The sequence below is a fragment of the Entelurus aequoreus genome, linkage group LG16, assembly GCF_033978785.1.
Source record: "Entelurus aequoreus isolate RoL-2023_Sb linkage group LG16, RoL_Eaeq_v1.1, whole genome shotgun sequence".
NCBI classification, from domain to species: domain Eukaryota; kingdom Metazoa; phylum Chordata; class Actinopteri; order Syngnathiformes; family Syngnathidae; genus Entelurus; species Entelurus aequoreus.
In genome coordinates, this window is record NC_084746.1 from 39,540,761 (window position 1) to 39,561,874 (window position 21,114).

At 39.8% G+C, this 21,114-nt stretch overlaps 1 protein-coding gene across 1 annotated transcript in view; it reads right to left on the bottom strand.

Annotated features, from left to right (window-relative positions):
• LOC133630942 (glypican-1-like) overlaps positions 1–21,114 on the bottom strand; it is a 235,915-nt gene that overhangs the window by 53,375 nt on the left and 161,426 nt on the right. The window contains exons 3-4 of the mRNA XM_062022819.1: positions 15,761–15,988; positions 15,524–15,687 (exon numbers count right to left, since the gene is read on the bottom strand). Of these exons, the coding sequence (XP_061878803.1) occupies positions 15,524–15,687; positions 15,761–15,988 (392 nt within the window). The remainder of the gene's footprint in view (positions 1–15,523; positions 15,688–15,760; positions 15,989–21,114) is intronic.

Here is a 21,114-nt window from a genome sequence, read left to right on the forward strand (position 1 = left end):
TCCACATATGCAAATTCAATACACATGCAAATACAAAATCAAGCATATTTATATTCAAATCTCAAAAATATATTTACAAATATAGGTTTATTTATACAAATTCTTGATTTATTTGTATGTCACATTTTTATATTTATACATTTTATTTGTATATATTTTCAAATCTCAAAAATATATTTACAAATACGCGTTTATTTATACAAATTATTTATTTATTTGTTTCTCACATTTGTATTTGTATTTGTATATTTATTATTATATGCATATGTATTAATATCATATTGATATACATAAGTTGATGTGAGACAATTCTACTTCCATAGTTTTCCACATCTGATAAAAACAAACAAGTAAACACCAGCATGGGGCTGTGGAATTCCACAGGGCTTCTATCTCATACACCCCACCCTGTCAGAAATAGAAGGTTCCTACAATCTAGTAGACTGATTCTCAAACTGTTGTACGCGTAGATGGAGCCTGCATACCATCGAGTGGTACACTAAAAATTCACTTAATTAAATATTCAAACACAGTGTAACTGTTCAAACTGTGTGTAACATTACTGTGGCCAAAATTTTTAAATATGCTTGTTAAATAAAACACCTCCCTTGTTTTTAATGAATATTTAGGCCCATTACGCTACTGTATTTTAATGTTGGTCATTATGGTGGTACTTGAAGAGCCAAGTGTTGTCTGAGGTGGTACTTGGTGTAAAAACATTTGAGAATTACTGATCGAGTCTACAAGTACATTTTTAGGACCAAAAAATAGATATTTTTACAGATTGTAAAAGCATTAAAAGATGGATGGTACCGCCCCAGTAAGACCACTGATGGGACATGGACATCAACAAAAAGACAAACTAAAATAGACAATCTAAGTTAGCGATTAGTACGTACCGTAGCTCGTGTATCATTATGGGTTTAAAACTTTTACTTTATTTAATTTAACTTTAATTGCAAAAAAAACAGGCTCCACTGTCTTCTTTGTCCCTGCCCTCCCCCAAGCAAGGTGCTGTCTATACCTGCCCCAGTGCTCATCCCATTTCAAGCTCTTTCCCCCGAAGCGTAATTAGCAAAGATCCAAACAGGGCCTCTCCCCACTGTGTGATAGAACGAGCTGGCCTACTTCCTCCACTCCCATACCCAAGGGGGAGAAAACGTCGAGAAAAGTTAACGTATGCTAAACAAGGACTACCACAAGCGATCACCAGAGAAATAAATACTGTACCAAAAAGAGATTTGGATTTATTCGCAACATTTGGCAGCCAAATTGTGGTGGTGTTATTAAAACTTCAATGGTTGACATGAAGTTTTTCAAAACACCCACTTGTAGCTTTAGCTGAATCACCGCGGAATCTGGTACACACCTTCAGGGAACTGACAAACCCATCTGTAGAGTTTGAGCAACTTTGGTTGATAAAAATGGCCGCTATAAAGCATGTCTTTGCAAGGGCCAGGAGACTTAGCAACCATAGTCCCTCGGTTTTTGGAGTATTCCGTTTCAAAAAGTCAAAACGTACGAAAACTCAAGCAATATTTCCCATGGCATACAAATCCAATTAATAAGCTTAAGGCACGCAATACATAAAATACATTTACCGTATTTTTCGGAGTATAAGTCGCTCCAGAGTATAAGGCGCACCGGCCGAAAATGCATAATAAAGAAGGAAAAAAACATATATAAGTTGCACTGGAGTATAAGTCTCATTTTTGGGGGAAATGTATTTGATAAAACCCAACACCAAGAATAGACATTTGAAAGGCAATTTAAAATAAATAAACAATAGTGAACAACAGGCTGAATAAGTGTACGTTATATGACGCATAAATAACCAACTGAGAACGTGCCTGGTATGTTAACGTAGCATATTATGGTAAGAGTCATTCAAATAACTATAACATATAGAACATGCTATACGTTTACCAAACAATCTGTCACTCCTAATCGCTAAATCCCATGAAATCTTATACGTCTAGTCTCTTACGTGAATGAGATAAATAACATTATTTGATATTTTACGGTAATGTGTTGATAATTTCACACATAAGTCGCTCCTGAGTATAAATCGCACCCCCGGCCAAACTATGAAAAAAACTGCGACTTATAGTCCGAAAAATACGGTAATGGATAATAATTATTGTTCCATAGTTGTGTCAGTCCTGGCACTTGCAACTTTCTTTGACCAAATGCTGAGTTATTTTGCACTTCTACACGAGAGAAAAATCATAGTCACCAACGTATAGATGATTATTTAAGGCGCTGATTCTCTGGAATAATATGCAGGACTAGTTTGTTACGCTCAATATTTGACTGTACAACATTTTGTTGAAAACCAAATCCTACAAACAGTGAGGTGTACAAAAACCAAGGTGCGACTGTAATTGTAAAAAAGTAATTGACCATTTGTCTAACATTTTGAAAAATGTCAATTATATTTGTATTATGTGTACGCTAGCATGCAGTTTTTAATTCAGTTTTAGTCAAAATGCCTTTTATTTATACTCACATTTCAGTCATCTAAATTGACTTAATTTTATTAGACTAAATTTCACAATATTTTGTCAGCTAAAATTTAAGTAAATTTAGTCGACTTTAGTCCTTTCACAAAGAACATAAAAGCATCGAGGGACGGCGTGGCGCGGTTGGGAGAGGGGTTCCTGGTTCGATCCCCACCTACTACCAACCTCGTCATGTCCGTTGTGTCCTCGAGCAAGACACTTCACCCTTGCTTCTGATGGGTCGTGGTTAACGCCTTGCATGGCAGCTCCCGCCATCAGTGTATAAATGTGTGTGTGAATGGGTGAATGTGGAAATAGTGTCAAAGCGCTTTGAGTACCTTGAAGGTAGAAAAGCGCAACCCATTTACCAATTACCATTTATCGAACTGGCTCCTCTATCATGCGCTGTTTCAAGAGCTGTGATTGGATAGAGTACATTCCAAACTTGTCCCACCCATCTACAAGACAAAACTAAATATAATTGGATTTAGTTTCTGTCAACCTTTTTCGTCTCAATTTTATTCGTTGATGGTCTCATTTTAGTCTGGGTAAATTTGGTTGGTGACGATAACAAAGACAAAAAATGTTAGTCAATGGAATGAAGAGTATGTCTTCAGATTCATTTGAAATACAACCCAGAGACAGATTGGTTGTTGGGATTGTTTCACATCGTCTGTAATCATTTGCAATTTAAGCAGTACAGGGTTCAATAAATAACTATAAATAATAGCAGGTGTCTTATTAAGGCAGTGAAATGCATGAAAAAAGTTAAGCAGTTAGTTCTAAGAGGAGTAGGTGGGAAGACTCGATTCTTGACAGACAAGTGAGAAACCCTTTAAGATGTTTCTGTTGCCTGATTAATCCTGTGACTGTGTGCATGTGTGCACACGCTTTACGCTGCAGGAGACTGCCAGACAAATTGTTCATATGATATTTACCAGTCAAAAAACTTTGTTCTTACTCTCTCTTAAAAGTCCTTTAAAGTGTGCAAATGGGTCTGGACCTCTTTCCGGGTGGTTCTGACACGAGCACCGAGAGGATGTTTTGTCATTTTCCACAAAGCCGAGCAAATTATTGACACTATTCTCCAAGCCGGCTTTGTTTAATGACAACATCAGTCAGGTTCCCCCGGCACAGACAAAATGGCATCAGTCAAGAAATGCGTGAAAGAAAAAACCGACGCATGATTGAAGACTTCAGGCCGTCGCTGATAATGGAACACGGGCGAGAATAATCAATCTCTCTCTTGTGTTTTGATCTTCGAAGATAGTTTATGACATACCAGCCCACGTTGTATGAATAAGACCTTGCATAGGATTGAAATGTTTCATTGGAAAGCAACAGAGGGCTGAAAGCATCGTCACAGACACTCTTCGCCAAGCAGGAAGAGATTGAATAGAATGTGCCCTTGGTCTACGTGTTCAGAGAGGCTTCCTACCAGTGATATTTGGATGCCTAGAAAACAAGAACTCTACTGATCATGTAGACTGTAGGGACTTTTTGGAGTTCCTATAACCTTTTTAGTCCCCGGGCCATTTTTCATCGTGTTCCGACATACGGGAACTAGGGACTACGGCCCTCAGATCCTATTACCATTTTAACTCCTACTCTGAGGCAGGGTCTAAACCGAGTCCTATAGGAACTAAAATACCTAGGTGTTTGGTTTCTCATTGTGTCCATTCGGTTGAGTTTTTTTTTCCCCTGATGTGGGATCTGAGCCGAGGATGTCGTTGTGGCTTGTGCAGCCCTTTAGAACACTTGTGATTAAGGGCTATATAAATAAACTTTGATGGATTGATTGATTGATGGTGATTGGTTTAAATGTAACTTAGATATTGGGTTTCACTATGTAAAGCGCTTTGAGTCACTAGAGAAAAGCGCTATATAAATATAATTCACTTCACTTCACTACTTCTCCACATACGGTAATTAATCATAACAAGTGGCTTACTTGTCGCCTTCTTCGTCTGCGGCGCGATGCTATCCTTTCTTCTTCCATGAAACGAAGAAATATCGCTTGTCGCTGGAGTCCTCATGCCCTTACTCTCTCGGTGTGCTCTTCCATTAACGTTGTTGGATGCCGAATGTTGCTATTCCTTGCAAGCAGACCATCATGAACACAGTTGCCTCCCAGGTCTCCAATCTTGTTTGTTGTTTCTCTCTTCACTTTTGGCGGGCGGGTTGTTGGTTGTTTTGCAGTGGTGGGTGAGGCGCTAAAGTACTACATCACACATGTTTCTTACCAAGGTCCCCAGCATCCCCAGCCACGTGCCAACGTGAAAAGGAAAAGTCCCTGTGGGGAAGGGTAGTTCCTATAACTAAACTCGAGTGTGGTAGTTCTTAGAACTGCGTCCCGGGAACTAGTTTATGCGAATCCGGCTATTGATAGTGTAACACAACATTGCCATCATAGCTCTTCTGCAGCTGTTCCAATTTCCTTAAAATTAGCCGACTGACTTTGAATGATACCTGAAACGAAATGCTACACATACTGTAGCTGAGGTCACATTAGGCCTGGGCGATGTATCGATTGTATCCATAAATTAAATGTTGTTGTTGCGGACGATTTAAAAAAAAAAAAAAGGAGCTTCGGCTCTCCAATACATGTCCTTAGCGACACACCTAGCAAAACACGGCTAATGCTAACAAAAGCAAGACGTTTGTTCCAAAGAAAAGAAAAGTGTTGTCAGTAGTTTGGTTTTGCGGCAACAAGCGTGGAACAAATGACTGCTGTCATGATCCGTGGTCCGGATCATGTTTTGGTTAGTTATGTTCTGCTAGTTTTGGACTCCTGTAGTTCCTGTCGTGTGCACTCCATGGGGATTAATTGGGTTCACCTGCCTCTGATTAGTGGTCACACGCTCAGCTGCTGTCAACCACTAATCAGAGAGCTATTTTATTCACCTTGCTCGCCATGCTTAGTCTGGCGTCATTGTTTGCTGTATGCAACACGTAGGTTGATTTCTTGTTTCTTGACTTCTAGTTCATGATTCCAGTGCTAACTTTTGGTTCTTTAGCTTCTCGTGCGAACGGCACGCTTTCCTTTTGTTTGGTTCCTGACTTTTTGTAAGGTGTAGGATTTATGACAATATATCATACTCCTACCTTCACGCTTTGTCCGGAGTTGTCCGTTCTGCATCCTGGGAGAACGACCCCGCAGTGAGCTGCGACCCCCCCTCGTGACAACTGCACGCTACAAAGTTTGTTTGAAAGAGGCAGCAGCACAACAAACGTATTCCGGCATCTGAAACCGAAGCCTCCAGTCGATTGCCAGAAATGCAACTCTTCTTGTGGTCAGAGTGTTCGCCCTGAGACTGGAAGGTCGTGAGTAGGGATGATGTTTGCTAAGAAATTATCGAGTTCGAGCCTATTATCGAATCCTCTTATCGAACCGATTCCTTATCGATTCTCTTATCGAGTCCAAATAGGTTGTTGTATATGGAAAAAAAAACACACAATATTTGGTTTAACAAAAGCTCACTTTTATTATATAAGAAAACAATTTAATCTAATAAATAAATAAATATTGACTGTTACCCCCCTAAAAAAAATTAAATAAATAAATAAATAAATAAATATTGACTGTTGTTACCCAAAGTATATTAAGTGGGATTTTTCAGAGAAACAAATATATACAGTAACACAAAAACAACCTGTCTCTGTGATCACTATAGGTGTATAAATAATAATATAGTGTTAAATAAAATCAGTCCCTTGGGCACAAAACTGAAAATAATACAGCTCTCCAAAAAGTGCAATTCTGCTGCTATTTGACATAACTGTTTATTATGATGCTTTGACATTTATTGAAAGAAAATTCTATTAAGAGAAAAGTTGTTTGCAAATGTGGTTACAATGCTAAAAAATGAAAAGTTAAAGCTAAAAAAAGAAATACACTTTATTGAGTTAACATTATTTCTTTATAGGGGGAAAGATGTTATAAGCTAGGGAATATAACAACTACACTACCCAGCATGCAACGGGAGTGGCGAGCATGCGCGGTAGCCCCGAAAAGTGTTGTTGCATGTCGTCTAAGCTAAGAATGAGGTTATGAGCACGCTGTGAAAGTAAACGTCAAGAACTCAGCCAACACGCCTCCTCTGCATTATTTATAATTAGACAGACAACACATATACAGTGTGATTTTGTTTTGTTTACAAGGAAAGAAAAACAAAAGTTAAAAAAGGGAGATCTTGTCATTTATGTTGTGTATATATATATATATGTATGTGCTGCGGTTGTTTTAAGAACGTTGCGACAGCTGCCGTAAAGGAGGTGCGTTGCTATGTTTCCGGTTGGTCGTAAAAGTGTTCGTCATGTGTTTGTACCCTGCTCAAATCTCTCAGTAAAGTTATTCATTGGATTATACCTTTTGTTTTGAACTTTTATTACACCTTGGAGCACTTTTTCCCATCCATTTTTTTCCTGCTTTCGCCATCTGCGCCTAATGACTGAGCTACGTGATGTCATTTCTTGTGATGTCACACGGAGCATTTCTGGTCGGGACGGGATTCGTTCTGAGGGATTCGAATAAAGAACCAACTCTTTTTCTTTACTATAGTGGTCTCGATAACGGGTACCGGTTCTCAAAAAGGGATTCGAGTCCGAGGACTCGGTTCTTTTCTTATCGAACAACCGGGAAAACCGGTTTCGAGTATCATCCCTAGTCGTGAGTTCAAACCCCAGCCGAGTCATACCAAAAACGATAAAAATGGGACCCGATACCTTTCTGCTTTGCACTCAGCATCAAGGGTTGGAATTGGGGGTTAAATCACCAAAATGATTCCCGAGCACGGCCACCGCTGCTGCTCACTGCTTCCCTCACCTCCCAGGGGGTGGAACAAGGGTATGGGTCAAATGCAGGGGATCATTTCACCACACCTAGTGTGTGTGTGTGACTACCAGTGGTACTTTACGAAGCGAAGAAGAGTGTAGCAACAAACAAACTCCTGCTAAAAAGCAGCTCTCTGTGGTGGAATCATTTACAGCAGGTATGTATGATGATACTATGTATGATGATACCATGTATGATGATACCAGAAAGAAGCACAATGGAAAACTATTAATAAAGAAGATGTGAACTAAAAAAAAACAGCGTTATCCACTTACTGAATGTACTATAGTGTTCTCAATGTTTTACTTGAAATATTTTCATACAATGTACAATACTATTTTTTTATTATTTTAGAAGTATTTTATTCAAGACAGAAGTTTAGGTTTGCATTCTATTTGTCTCAATGTTGGAAAACGTGCAACGCTACATTTTTGTTAACAGAAGTATTATATTCAAGACAGAAGTATTGCTTTGGCAGAGGCAACTTCATTTAGTTCTTTGAAAATGATCACCTGTATTTGCCGAGTGCCTTTCGGTTTTCTGTCGTTACTTTTTCTTTGCCGATATTTATATGTTTCCTTTAATTGAGAGCCTCACCGAAAATGACAACAAAGAATCTTGATTCAAATAAATGGAGTCCAATGACAATCCCTATTACCAGTCCTTAGTCACTTTCTGCTAAAAGTAGTGTTGAGTCCTAGTCCTGATATACTGGACTGGACTGGTGAATACGCTGCAGATAGAGATAACCTGGTTCAGTTTCTTTGCAGAATTACACCAAAAAATATGATCCATGATACAAAATGAGACAAATGCAGGTAGCGGCCACTTTCCCCCCACTGATCTATTATATTTCATCAAGGAATAAGCTGTATTATTCATCTGTTTTCCAACATGCCGTGTATATTCCTCATGGGGGCAGCACTATTAACACCCCTCTCGCCCCTGCGTCGGACGGAAGATATTTTTCACCGGCGCATCAATACTGGTCTCCTCTAGTTCTACGAGCCAAAATGATTTCTTGGCCTTGTTCTGATCGCAACCTATCTCCTTTCTTATACACGGCAGACACTATTTTTCTCAGGAGATATTAACGCTCACCGTGGACCCAAGAGACATTTTTTAGTGGGGGAGTTGACATTAAGTGGTGTTGCAAGGGATGACTCCCCTGAGCCGGGGGCCGTACTTTACAGAGCCGCTCGTTTCCACCAACATTGATCTGGATGAGTAACACAGGATGTGCATGTGTGCACATCCGTCTTTCTAATAACACACCCCAGATCTTTGCAAGCAGCGTACTTTGGCACATTCACATATCAGGATCATCTTGAGGGTTAAGAGTTGGGGCTCTATTTGTAAAAGTTGAGGTTCAAGAAGCCTTTTCGGTACTGGTTAGTATTTGTCAACGGACCGCTGGAAGAAAGTATACGAAAAGTTAACTACAAACCCCAAAACCAGTGAAGTTGTCACGTTGTGTAAATGGCAAATAAAAACAGAATACAATAATTTGCAAATCCTTTCCAACTTATATTCAATTCAATAGACTGCAAAGACAAGATACTTAACATTGGAACTGGAAAACTTTGTTGTTTTTTGCAAATATTAACTCATTTGCAACATGTTTCAAAAAAGCTGGGACAAGTGGCAAAAAAGACTGCTCATCAAACACTTATTTGGAACATCCCACAGGTGAACGGGCTAATTGAGAACAGGTGGGTGCCACGATTGGGTATAAAAGCAGCTTTCATGAAATGCTCAGTCATTCACAAACAAGGATGGGGCGAGGGTCACCACTTTGTCAACAAATGCCTGAGCAAATTGTCCAACAGTTTAGGAACAACATTTCTCAACCAGCTATTGCAAGGAATTTATGGACTTCACCATCTACGGTCCGTAATATCATCAAAAGGTTCAGAGTATCTGGAGAAATCACTGCATGTAAGCAGCAAGGCCGTGACCTTGGATCCCTCAGGCAGTACTGCATCAAAAAGCGACATCAGCGTGTAAAGGATATCACCACATGGGCTCAGGAACACTTCAGAAAACCACTGTCAGTAACTACAGTTGGTCGCTACATCTGTAAGTGCAAGTTAAAACAAAGCCATTTATCAACAACACCCAGAAACGCTTCGCTGGGCCCGAGCTCATCTAAGATGGACTGATGCAAAGTGGAAAAGTGTTCTGTGGTCTGGCGAGTCCACATTTCAAATTGTTTTTAGAAACTGTGGACGTTGTGTCATTGTATTCTGTTTTTATTTACGAATTACACAACGTGCCAACTTCACTGGTTTTGTGTTTTGTAAAAGAAGTGACTCCATGTCATCGATCTACTATTGGGGAAACTGTTACTTTCCAAATATGGAAGAATGTCACCCTGAATTATCTCAACTCCTACTTTAATGTCAGTATTGTAATTTGTAGAATAAGGCTGGAAGAGTTGCAATAGTGTGACTGAAACCTAGTAAATCCGTAGCTCATGCTATGTTCGGGGGACACGTCCGGCCCACCAAAGCTTTTTGACGTGTGTTTGGGGTCATTGTCCTGTTGGAACACCCAACTGCGCCCAAGACCCAACCTCCGGGCTGATGATTTTAGATTGTCCTGAAGAATTTGGTGGTAATCCTCCTTTTTCATTGTCCCATTTACTCTCTGTAAAGCACCAGTTCCATTGGTGTTCCTGGGGTTAAAGGCCTCACCTTTCTTCCTCCAAACATATTGCTGGGTATTGTGGCCAAACAGCTCAATTTTTGTTTCATCTGACCACAGAACTTTCCTCCAGAAGGTCTTATCTTTGTCCAAATAAGAGTTGTAGAAATGATTGGAAACTCAAGACAGCCATGACATTATGTCCTTCACAAGTGTTTGTAAACTTTTATATGCCCTGTGATTGGCCTTGCTAATTTTCGTTAGCCTGTCAATGAGTTGGTCCATTGTACGACACAACCTTCATCCTGAATAGTTGTATTGTTTTTTTTCCCCCAGTTTATTTTAAACTGTATTATTAATTTAACATGATTCCTCTATGTATGTGCACTTCATGTGTACATTGAGGTACTTTGTCTGCTTGGTTTTACAGTGACTTCACTGTGGAGACTATCAATAAATCACCTCACTTTAATTTTTTCCTCGCTAATTCAAAAGACTGTTTACATTAGAGAGGTCCGATAATGGCTTTTTTGCCGATATTCCGATATTGTTCAACTCTTAATTAACGATACAGATATCAACCGATACCGATATATACAGTCGTGGAATTAACATATTATTATGCCTAATTTTGTTGTGATGCCCCGCTGGATGCATTAAACAATGTAACAAGGTTTTCCAACATAAATAAACTCAAGTTATGGAAAGAAATGTCAACATGGCACTGCCATATTTATTATTGAAGTCACAAAGTGCATTATTTTTTTTAACATGCCTCAAAACAGCAGCTTGGAATTTGGGACATGCTCTCCCTGAAAGAGCATGAGAAGGTTGAGGTGGGCGGGGTTGGGGGGTGGGGTTGCGGGGGGGTGAATATTGTAGCGTCCCGGAAGAGTTAGTGCTGCAAGGGGTTCTGGGTATTTGTTCTGTTGTGTTTATGCTTGTGTTACGGTGCGGATTTTCTCCCGAAATGTGTTTGTCATTCTTGTTTGGTGTGGCGCATATTTGTAACAGTGTTAAAGTTGTTTATACAGCTACCCTCAGTGTGACCTGTATGGCTGTTGACCAATAATTCGCTTGTGTGTGTGAAAAGTCGTAGATATTATGTGATTGGGCCGGCACGCAAAGGCAGTGCCTTTAAGGTTTATTGGCGCTCTGTACTTCTCCCTACGTCCGTGTACACAGCAGCGTTTTAAAAAGTCATACATTTTACTTTTTGAAACCGATACTGATAACTTTGAAACCGATACCGATAATTTCCGATATTACATTTTAAAGCATTTATCGACCGATAATATCGGCAGCCCGATATTATCGGACATCTCTAGTTTACATATTTGCCAACTAAATTTCCACAATCAGGGAGGGCAGAATATAGTGTAGTCTGCGTTAACTTTTAAAATAAGCAGCAACAAGTGAAATATAAAGCAAAACAATATAACATAAGAAACATATATACATATACTTATAACTAATAACCCAGATTTGTTTTTAAATATACATACAACATGTGTTAGCCTATTTAAGAAAATATATATACATCATTGCTAATGAAATTAATCATGACATCATAAATATGATTATGTCATACTGACCACACCCCTAGCCACCCCTCACCCGTACATACAGTATATAGAGGCAATCTGGGGGAAACCCTGCTACATACAACCAGAATGTCACACTGAGGATAAATTATTAAGAAAACTAAAAAATAAATTGTGTTTGCTGAATCGTTATGTTTGTCTGTTGGTTAGTTAGCAGGCGACTTTCTAGCTTATAGAAGATGATAATACATGATAGCAGTAAAAAAAAATCCTGTATTGGTAACTGATTACTGTGATATACATAATGTACTCATTTAATAAATAAATACAATAGCAATATGACAGTATTCTCCCCCCCCCTAGTTTTCTAAGGGCCCTCCAATCTGGGTTGGTTCCACCAATGGCCCAGTTTTGGTCGGCAGGGATAGGCTAAGGAACCCCTGATTTAAAGCCCTGTAGTGATTGTATTATAGAGACATAAAAACTGATACTGCAACACATAAATAAGCTTGTGAGCAGAAAATATCATCTGCGGCAGAGATTAGGCATCAGTAAAATGTTTATAAGGCTTTGAGTCATTTTCAGTAACAACAATAAAAAGAGACGGTATGCAGGCTAGGAAAACAACTATAGTCACAGCTGCATGAAATATGACAGTAATGGTATGAGGACAAGAATACAAATATTACCTGGGATTAGGGATGTATATCGTTATTCATTATTAATACCGGTATCTATCAGTACCCTTATCAGTACTACATGCAATTTGTGTAAATGAAGATGTGAAAATAGTTTTTTTTATTTGCATTTTTATAAGCACAAGGGGTTGTACGCAACCAAAACCATGTAACATCTCACAGAAGGAAAGTATCTTATCAACCCCTGCTTTTTAAGTCAACTATGTGTGCAGTGCAACACAGTTGTTGTCTCATCATTCAATTCAAAATCAATAAATAAAAAAACGTTATTAATCCCTTAAGGGGTAATTAATTTTGGCCAGCAGGTTGTTGTGGTTCATATGGCCCCAAATGAATGGTCAATAAAACACATATCAGACAACGACACGGAACTTAGAATGGATAATAATATAAAATAGCCCACGGTATAAGTAGAGATCATCTACAAATCACATTGCTTTAAGAAAGAAAAAATTAAGAAAATGATAAAAAGAACCCTATGAAGAATTGAAGAGTTATCTTGAAAAGACCACACAAATCCATCACTATTTTTCTATTCATTACAATTACACTCTGTATATCCAGCCATCATTTTCCTACTGCTTGTCCCTTTAATAATATTTAAATTAATAGTAATAAAGTAATACATAATAAAGTTAAATAATATATATGCATGGTATTCATGTGCAGAGCACAGGTATTTTACAGGATCTCTCATATGAAATATATAAGTCAATAAAATCAATTAGCATGTAAGGAATAGTTATTTGTGTTAACTCCAGGGCCGCATTGGGGTAAAACAATTTGGCTGGGGGCCGCGCTATATATATATATATATATATATATATATATATATATATATATATATATATATATATATATATATATATATATATATATATATATATATATATATATATATATATATATGTATCTATACATATATATTCCTCGCGCCCAAATTGACTTAAAGAGCGCACTTGCTGCATGTCACGTTATCGATGGTAAAATGCATTTTTAGACAATATGATTAGCCTGAGTGGCTAGGAGACGGTAGAAAATGGACTAGTAAGGACAAATTAAAAAAAATAAAAAAAAATAAATAAATAAATAAAAAAACTTTTTTTTTTTTTTTTTTTTTAACTTGGGACTTCCCGCGGGCCGGATTTTGGACGCTTGGGGGCCGTATCCGGCTCGCGGGCCGTAGTTTGGGGACCCCTGTTGTACACGGACCTAATTGAGCAACGGACCGGAAGCCAACTGAAAGTTGGAAAATGTATGTCTCTGTTGAGCGTGTATTATATGAATAAAAAGACAGAGTGATTTTTTAAAATGGTAACTTTTTTGAGTGGATTAATATTGGCCTGTGGATTACTGGATGGTTTAGAGGACGGTTGATCGACGGTAGCAGCGGTCGTGAGTTGCGCGTTCACTTCAAACTGTCACTAACTCTTCTTAGCGTGCGTGATTCTGGGGACTCGAGGGAAATATTGTTGTGCTACAAACTTTTGTATGGTGTTGCTTCCTTATTTGTGAGTACTTTACGCTGATTATCTTACCTGTCATTTTAATGCGTAGCTGCAGCACTTGAACTGAATGTGACATTGTGTCCTAAATTCCTACGGTCAGCTGGATAGAAAACTTAACGATAGCCGTATCATTAGCCTATAATCTTAACAGTCTTCCTGGACTGACCCAATTAGGAACCGGTACCAAAAAATACCGGTACAGTGTAAACATCCCTCCTTTATTATCAAACTTACAAACCCCGTTTCCATATGAGTTGGGAAATTGTGTTAGATGTAAATATAAACGGAATACAATGATTTGCAAATCATTTTAAACCCATATACAGTTGAATATGCTACAAAGACAACATATTTGATGTTCAAACTGATAAACTTTTTTTTTTTGTGCAAATAATCATTAACTTTGGAATTTGATGCCAGCAACACGTGACAAAGAAGTTGGGAAAAGTGTTAATAAATACTGATAAAGTTGAGGAATGCTCATCAAACACTTATCTGAAACATCCCACAGGTGAACAGGCAAATTGGGAACAGGTGGGTGCCATGATTGGGTATAAAAGTAGATTCCATGAAATGCTCAGTCATTCACAAACAAGGATGGGGCGAGGGTCACCACTTTGTCAACAAATGCGTGAGCAAATTGTTGAACAGTTTAAGAAAAACCTTTCTCAACCAGCTATTGCAAGGAATTTAGGGATTTCACCATCTACGGTCCGTAATATCATCAAAGGGTTGAGAGAATCTGGAGAAATCACTGCACATAAGCAGCTAAGCCCGTGACCTTCGATCCCTCAGGCTGTGCTGCATCAACAAGCGACATCAGTGTGTAAAGGATATCACCACATGGGCTCAAGAACACTTCAGAAACCCACTGTCAGTAACTATAGTTGGTCGCTACATCTGTAAGTGCAAGTTAAAACTCTCCTATGCAAGGCGAAAACCGTTTATCAGCAACACCCAGAAACGCCGTCGGCTTCGCTGGGCCTGAGCTCATCTAAGATGGACTGATACAAAGTGGAAAAGTGTTCTGTGGTCTAACGAGTGCACATTTCAAATTGTTTTTGGAAACTGTGGACGTTGTGTCCTCCGGACCAAAAAGGAAAAGAACCATCCGGATTGTTCTAGGCGCAAAGTTGAAAAGCCAGCATCTGTGATGGTATGGGGGTGTATTAGTGCCCAAGACATGGGTAACTTACACATCTGTGAAGGTGCCATTAATGCTGAAAGGTACATACAGGTTTTGGAGCAACATATGTTGCCATTCAAGCAACGTTACCATGGACTGTTGAACAACTTAAGCTGTACATCAAGCAAGAATGGGAAAGAATTCCACCTGAGAAGCTTAAAAAATGTGTCTCCTCAGTTCCCAAACGTTTACTGAGTGTTGTTAAAAGGAAAGGCCATGTAACACAGTGGTGAACGTGCCCTTTCCCAACTACTTTGGCACGTGTTGCAGCCATGCAATTCTAAGTTAATTATTATTTGCAAGAAAAAATAAAGTTTATGAGTTTGAACATCAAATATCTTCATCAAATATGGGTAGAAAAGGATTTGCAAATCATTGTATTCCGTTTATATTTACATCTAACACAATTTCCCAACTCATATGGAAATGGGGTTTGTATTTTAAATATGTCCTGTCTAGTAGATGATCCTATCTGCTTTAGAAAAGAGAAGTGTTGGATACTTCTCTTGTTGCCTTATTTGACTTTATGAAATGGATATATTTGGTCTTTGACTGGAGCAGGGGGGGATAGAGATAAGAAAATGAAAGGGAACAACAAGAACTTACTTGGGATACTTTGCGGACCACTTCTCCACTGACGACCAGTCCTTGGACAAAAGACCGGGCGGCCACAAACGTCCGAGTGACCTTCAACTTGAGATCACGAGGTGTCTCCCCGAAAGGGCGAAGCGTCTCCAGCTGTTTGGATACACACTCCAGGTAGTCGTCCCCTGTTGTCAACGAGATCATTTAACACCAACGTTGCTTTAGTCCAGGAAACATTCCATCTTCTGAAAAGTTTACCTATGGAATACTGCCTGTTTGCATGGAAGAAGAGTTTCTCTAAAAGCCGGCCCCAGAACTCATTCAGCGCTTCTTCCAGGTTGATGTTGGAGCCGCGACAGTAGAGCCTCAAATCTGTGTAGAGGTCGGTGAACACTTGGGAATTCTGAAGGTAGAACAAGCCCCAGGTGGAGGTGAACGTCTCCTGTAGTGCGATGGCAGAGCTGTTCAGCAACTCCAGGAAATAACCTAAAAGGAAAGTAGAGCCGTTAGCCCGTTGTCCAAATAAGGAATGAGTTGCCCGTATCTGCAGGGCCTGAAGCACTTGCTTACATAACATCTTCAAATGCTAAGTCCATCCTGACCCTTCTGCATTATCTAAGCAGCCTTGTGAAATCCGCTGTCCAGCTCTCCGACTCCCGAAAAAACACTCCTGCCTTGCCCTGCATTAGTAAACTAAAACAAAAACAATTGTCTAATAGGGGTCATTGATTTATGCTGAAAACCCCCACGTCTGTTAACTTAGTTTTGATGTTGCTACTACATTCTGGCTCTATCGTCACTTAAACCAGGGGTGTCCATTACGCGGATGGCGAGCTAGCGGTGGATGGCATTAAAAACATAGACCTAAAAATGATCGATCATCAATCTCCACCAAGACGTCACTTTGGTCACTTGATTGACATTCACGACACCCGAGGGTCTTGTGAGAAGATGCTGGCTGCTGCCAGATCATTATTAAGAAAAAATGACCGACAGGAAGGCGAGAAACACTTTTTATTTCAACAGACTCTTGCGCCGTAACAGCCGTCAAAACTCTAAAGACCGACCGCACAGTTCCTGTCTTCACAATAAAAGCGCTGCCTCATCCTGCCTGCGCTAACAAAATAAGAGTCTCAGGAAGCTAGCGCACACAAGCTAGCAAGCTACGGAGTTTGCCGCCAATGTATTTCTTGTAAAGTGTATAAAAAGGAGTATGGAAGCTGGACAAACAAAAAACAAGCACTTTCATGTGGCATTGGACAGAAAGGAGGACTTTTTTGTCCTCCATTTGAAAATGTGGACGTTATCATCACTACTGTCTGATTCCAATCAATGTAAGTCATCAGAATCAGGTCATACACCAACTTATATTCTTGTCTTCATGAAAGAAAGGAATGTTAAACATGCTTGTGTTATCATTAAACACCTTTAACTTGTTCACATCTCTTTCATAAATAAATCAATATAAATGATATATATGAATGAAGTACATCCCCTTCACTTGGTCAATTGAAAAGTAGCTCGCCTGCAGAAAAAGTGTGGGCTCCCCTGACTTAAACGATCTCCTTGCATGACCTGAGCACAACACAAGACTTTAGCAAACCTCATGGAAACCACAACTGTGTTTTGCTTTTTCTTTGGCATTAACAAAAGGGTACCAGTGAACTGTGAACCAGAAAATTCCACCAGGGTTCCTGGAAAAGCGATTAAATTCACATTACTTCCGATAAAAGAATGAACTCAAATTCAATTCTGAGTTTAAAAAGAAGAAAAGCAAAGCATTAGTGATGCGATATGGTCGAAAATCTATAACACCATAAATATTGCAGCCTCCTGCGATAACGATACGTATCACGATATATTATGTGGTATATAGATAATAATAGACCATTTCAAAACAGGCACAAAGGCTCCACATTTAGCTGCTGACGTGCGGTAACAAAACTATTATTAATCTACTCGTTAATTTACTGTTAATAGGTGGTTACTTCCTGTTCAAGTACACCATTTATGTTGGCATAGCTTAGCTCCAAGTTCCACATTTACACCGTCAATGCACGACCTCACCCTCTCGGTCTGCGCCAATGTTTCACCCTTTTTCTTTGTTTGATATAGTTTGTAGTTTGATCATGTCTAAATCCGACTCAGAGAGACTAGTCCATGCCTTGGTCTCTAAGCCAGCTGTACAGCAGCCGCAGTACAGCCAAAACGCTGCTGCTCGAGTCCTGAAAAGAACCAAGAAATATGACCACATTCGTCCAGTGCTGAGGTCACTTCCTGTTACTCAGAGAAGACTTTAAAAGCCTACTGAAATTATTTTTTAAATTTTTAAACAGGGATAGCAGATCCATTCTATGTGTCATACTTGATCATTTTGCGATATTGGCATATTTTTGCTGAAAGGATTTAGTAGAGAACAGCGACGATAAAATTCGCAGCTTTTGGTCGCTGATAAAAAAAAGCCTTGCCTGTACCGGAAGTAGCGTGACGTCGCAGGTTGAAAGGCTCCTCACATTTCCCCATTGTTTACACCAGCAGCGAGAGCGATTCGGACCGAGAAAGCGACGATTACCCCATTAATTTGAGCGAGGATGAAAGATTTGTGGATGAGGAACGTGAGAGTGAAGGACTAGAGTGCAGTGCAGGACGTATCTTTTTTATTTTGCGATGAAAACAGAGCTTTTTGTAATGGATACAATGGTGTCCCAATACTTCCGTTTCAACCATTGATGTCACGCGCATACGTCATCATATCTAGACGTTTTCCACCGGAAGTTTCGCAGGAAATTTAAAATTGCACTTTATAAGTTAACCCGGCCGTATTGGCATGTGTTGCAATGTTAAGATTTCATCATTGATATATAAACTATCAGACTGCGTGGTCGGTAGTGGTGGGTTTCAGTAGGCCTTTAAAACAGCTTTGCTTGTCTACAAGTCTTTTCATGGTCTTGTGCCAAAGTCCATCTCTGACATCTTAGAACCATATGAACCATCTCCAGCTTGGAGAACCTCAAAAACATGGCTTCTAAACACTGGAATAGTCTTCAAGGAGACATGAGACAGGCCTCAACTTTGGCAAAGCTCAAATGCAGGCTGAAAACGCTTTCGTTTAATGACGTTTTTTTAAAATCTACACTGTTTGACTGATTTTAATTTGAATTATGATTATCTCTATGATTATTTTATATTTGTCTTTGTGTGGTAATTTTCTATAAAGCACTTGTGAATTGTGTTCTACGAATAAACTTGCCTTGCTCACATTAGTTTTGGGCCCATAGCTACCACCAATTTGGGTATCAATCCAATACCTGGTAGTTACATGAGATATGATGGCTATATTTGATAATAAATACTGAAATTGTAAAAACTCAAATATCTTATGGAACTTGTGTGTCACTTAGTGAAGTCATGGACGTAAGATTGCTTTCATGGTATCTGCTACAAGTTTGTTTGTTTGCTTCTTCGATTACAACATGAATGTTTTATTAAATGTGTAACATGGGGGACACTAGGACCCAGGGCACCAGCTTGGAAACAAGAGGCGCCCCACGTTACACATGTAATCTTCATTATACTGTCATGGCGGCGACAATCTGAAGGAGGCAAAATGACTGTGCACAAGTCTGCCTTTTATTTGTTTTCACAAAACTAGCAGTGTGTCGCTAACAGGCGTTTCTTCTTCACTCCCAGACCAGGTGTGACACTGCAGCCCACACTACAGTCCACTACACAATGGCTTCATGCAACAATTGCACACTTCTCTTAGAGAGGTTGTCTCTGCTAGTGGGATGTGTCCACATGTTTGAACAGAACCATGAAATACATGTACAAAACCCAAAAGCAGTGAAGTTGTAACGTTGTGTAAATGGTAAATTAAAAGAGAATACAATGATTTGCAAATCCTTTTCAACTTATATTCAATTGAATAGACTGCAAAGACAAGATGAGAAACTTATTTTTTTTTTGCAAATAATCATGAACTTGGAATTTAATGGCAGCAACACATTGCAAAAAAGTTGTCACAGGGGCATTTTTACCACTGTGTTACATGGCCTTTCCTTTTAACAACACTCAGTAAACATTTGGGAACTGAGGAGACACATTTTTTAAGTGGAATTCTTTCGCATTATTGCTTGATGTTCAGCTTAAGTTGTTCAACAGTCTCCCTTCTCCTATTTTAGGCTTCATATTGCACCACACATTTTCAATGGGAGACAGGGCTGGACTACAGGCAGGCCAGTCTAGTACCCGCACTCTTTTACTACGAAGCCACGCTGTTGTAACACGTGGCTTGGCATTGTCTTGCTGAAATAAGCAGGGGCGTCCATGATAACGTTGCTTGGATGGCAACATATGTTGCTCCAAAACATGTATGTACCTTTCAGCATTAATGGTGCCTTCACAGATGTGTAAGTTACCCATGTCTTGGGCACTAATACACCCCCATACCATCACAGATGCTGGCTTTTCAACTTTGCGCCTAGAACAATCCGGATGGTTATTTTCTTCTTTGGTCCGGAGGACACGACGTCCACAGTTTCCAAAAACAAATTGAAAGACAAGATATTTAACGTTGGAACTGGAAAACTTTATTTTTTGCAAATATTAGCTCATTTGGAATTCGATGCCTGCAACATGTTTAAAAAAAGCTGGCACAAGTGGCAAAAAAGACTGAGAACTGGCACATGTCACGCGCAGGCTCGAACCCGCCCACGCCGCCCACGCACCGACAAGGCCGCAGGCAATGAGGAATCAGCGCACCTGGGACTAATGAGAGGGAGTGGCATAAAGACCAGCGGACCAGAGGAACCTTTGCCAGAACGTAGCCTATCTTCCCAGTAAGCATCACGTCTGGCATCACTCCCTCGTTCTTTGCTCGCCTTCTCTGTGCCCCTTCCTTGTTCCCAAGTTTATGTCCCTTGTATCTTCCCCAGTGCCTTCCCCGTTGGATCGAGTATTGCTTCTCGATTGCCTTCCCCGATCCTCGACCCCTGCTCGGACACGGACATGGTTGCCTCTCTCCACCCCTCGACTGCTTGCCTCCCCACGGACTGCCTCTTCGCCTTGCCCCCTTTGGTTCGATGAATGATTCATCCATCATCCAACACGCACAGACAACAACCCCTGGTAACATTCATATTGTTCATTCAGCACATTGTCCTCACATTTTCACTTGAAGTAGCATACACATCCTATACACTCATCAAAGGTTTAAATAAACCTGTAAAACCACAGTACTGCCGTGGTGTCGCCTCCTTACCGCCGCCGTGCATAACAACACAAGTGGCAAAAAAGACTGATAAAGTTGAGGAATGCTCATCAAACACTTATTTGGAACGTCCCACAGGTGAACAGGCAAATTGGGAACAGGTGGGTGCCATGATTGGGTATAAAAGCAGCTTCCATGAAATGCTCAGTCATTCACAAACAAGGATGGGGCGAGGGTCACCACTTTGTCAACAAATGCCTGAGCAAACAATTTGAGAACAACATTTCTCAACCAGCTATTGCAAGGAATTTAGGGATTTCACCATCTACGGTCCGTAATATCATCAAAGCACCGCACGTAAGCAGCTAAGCCCGTGACCTTCGATTCCTCAGGCTGTACTGCA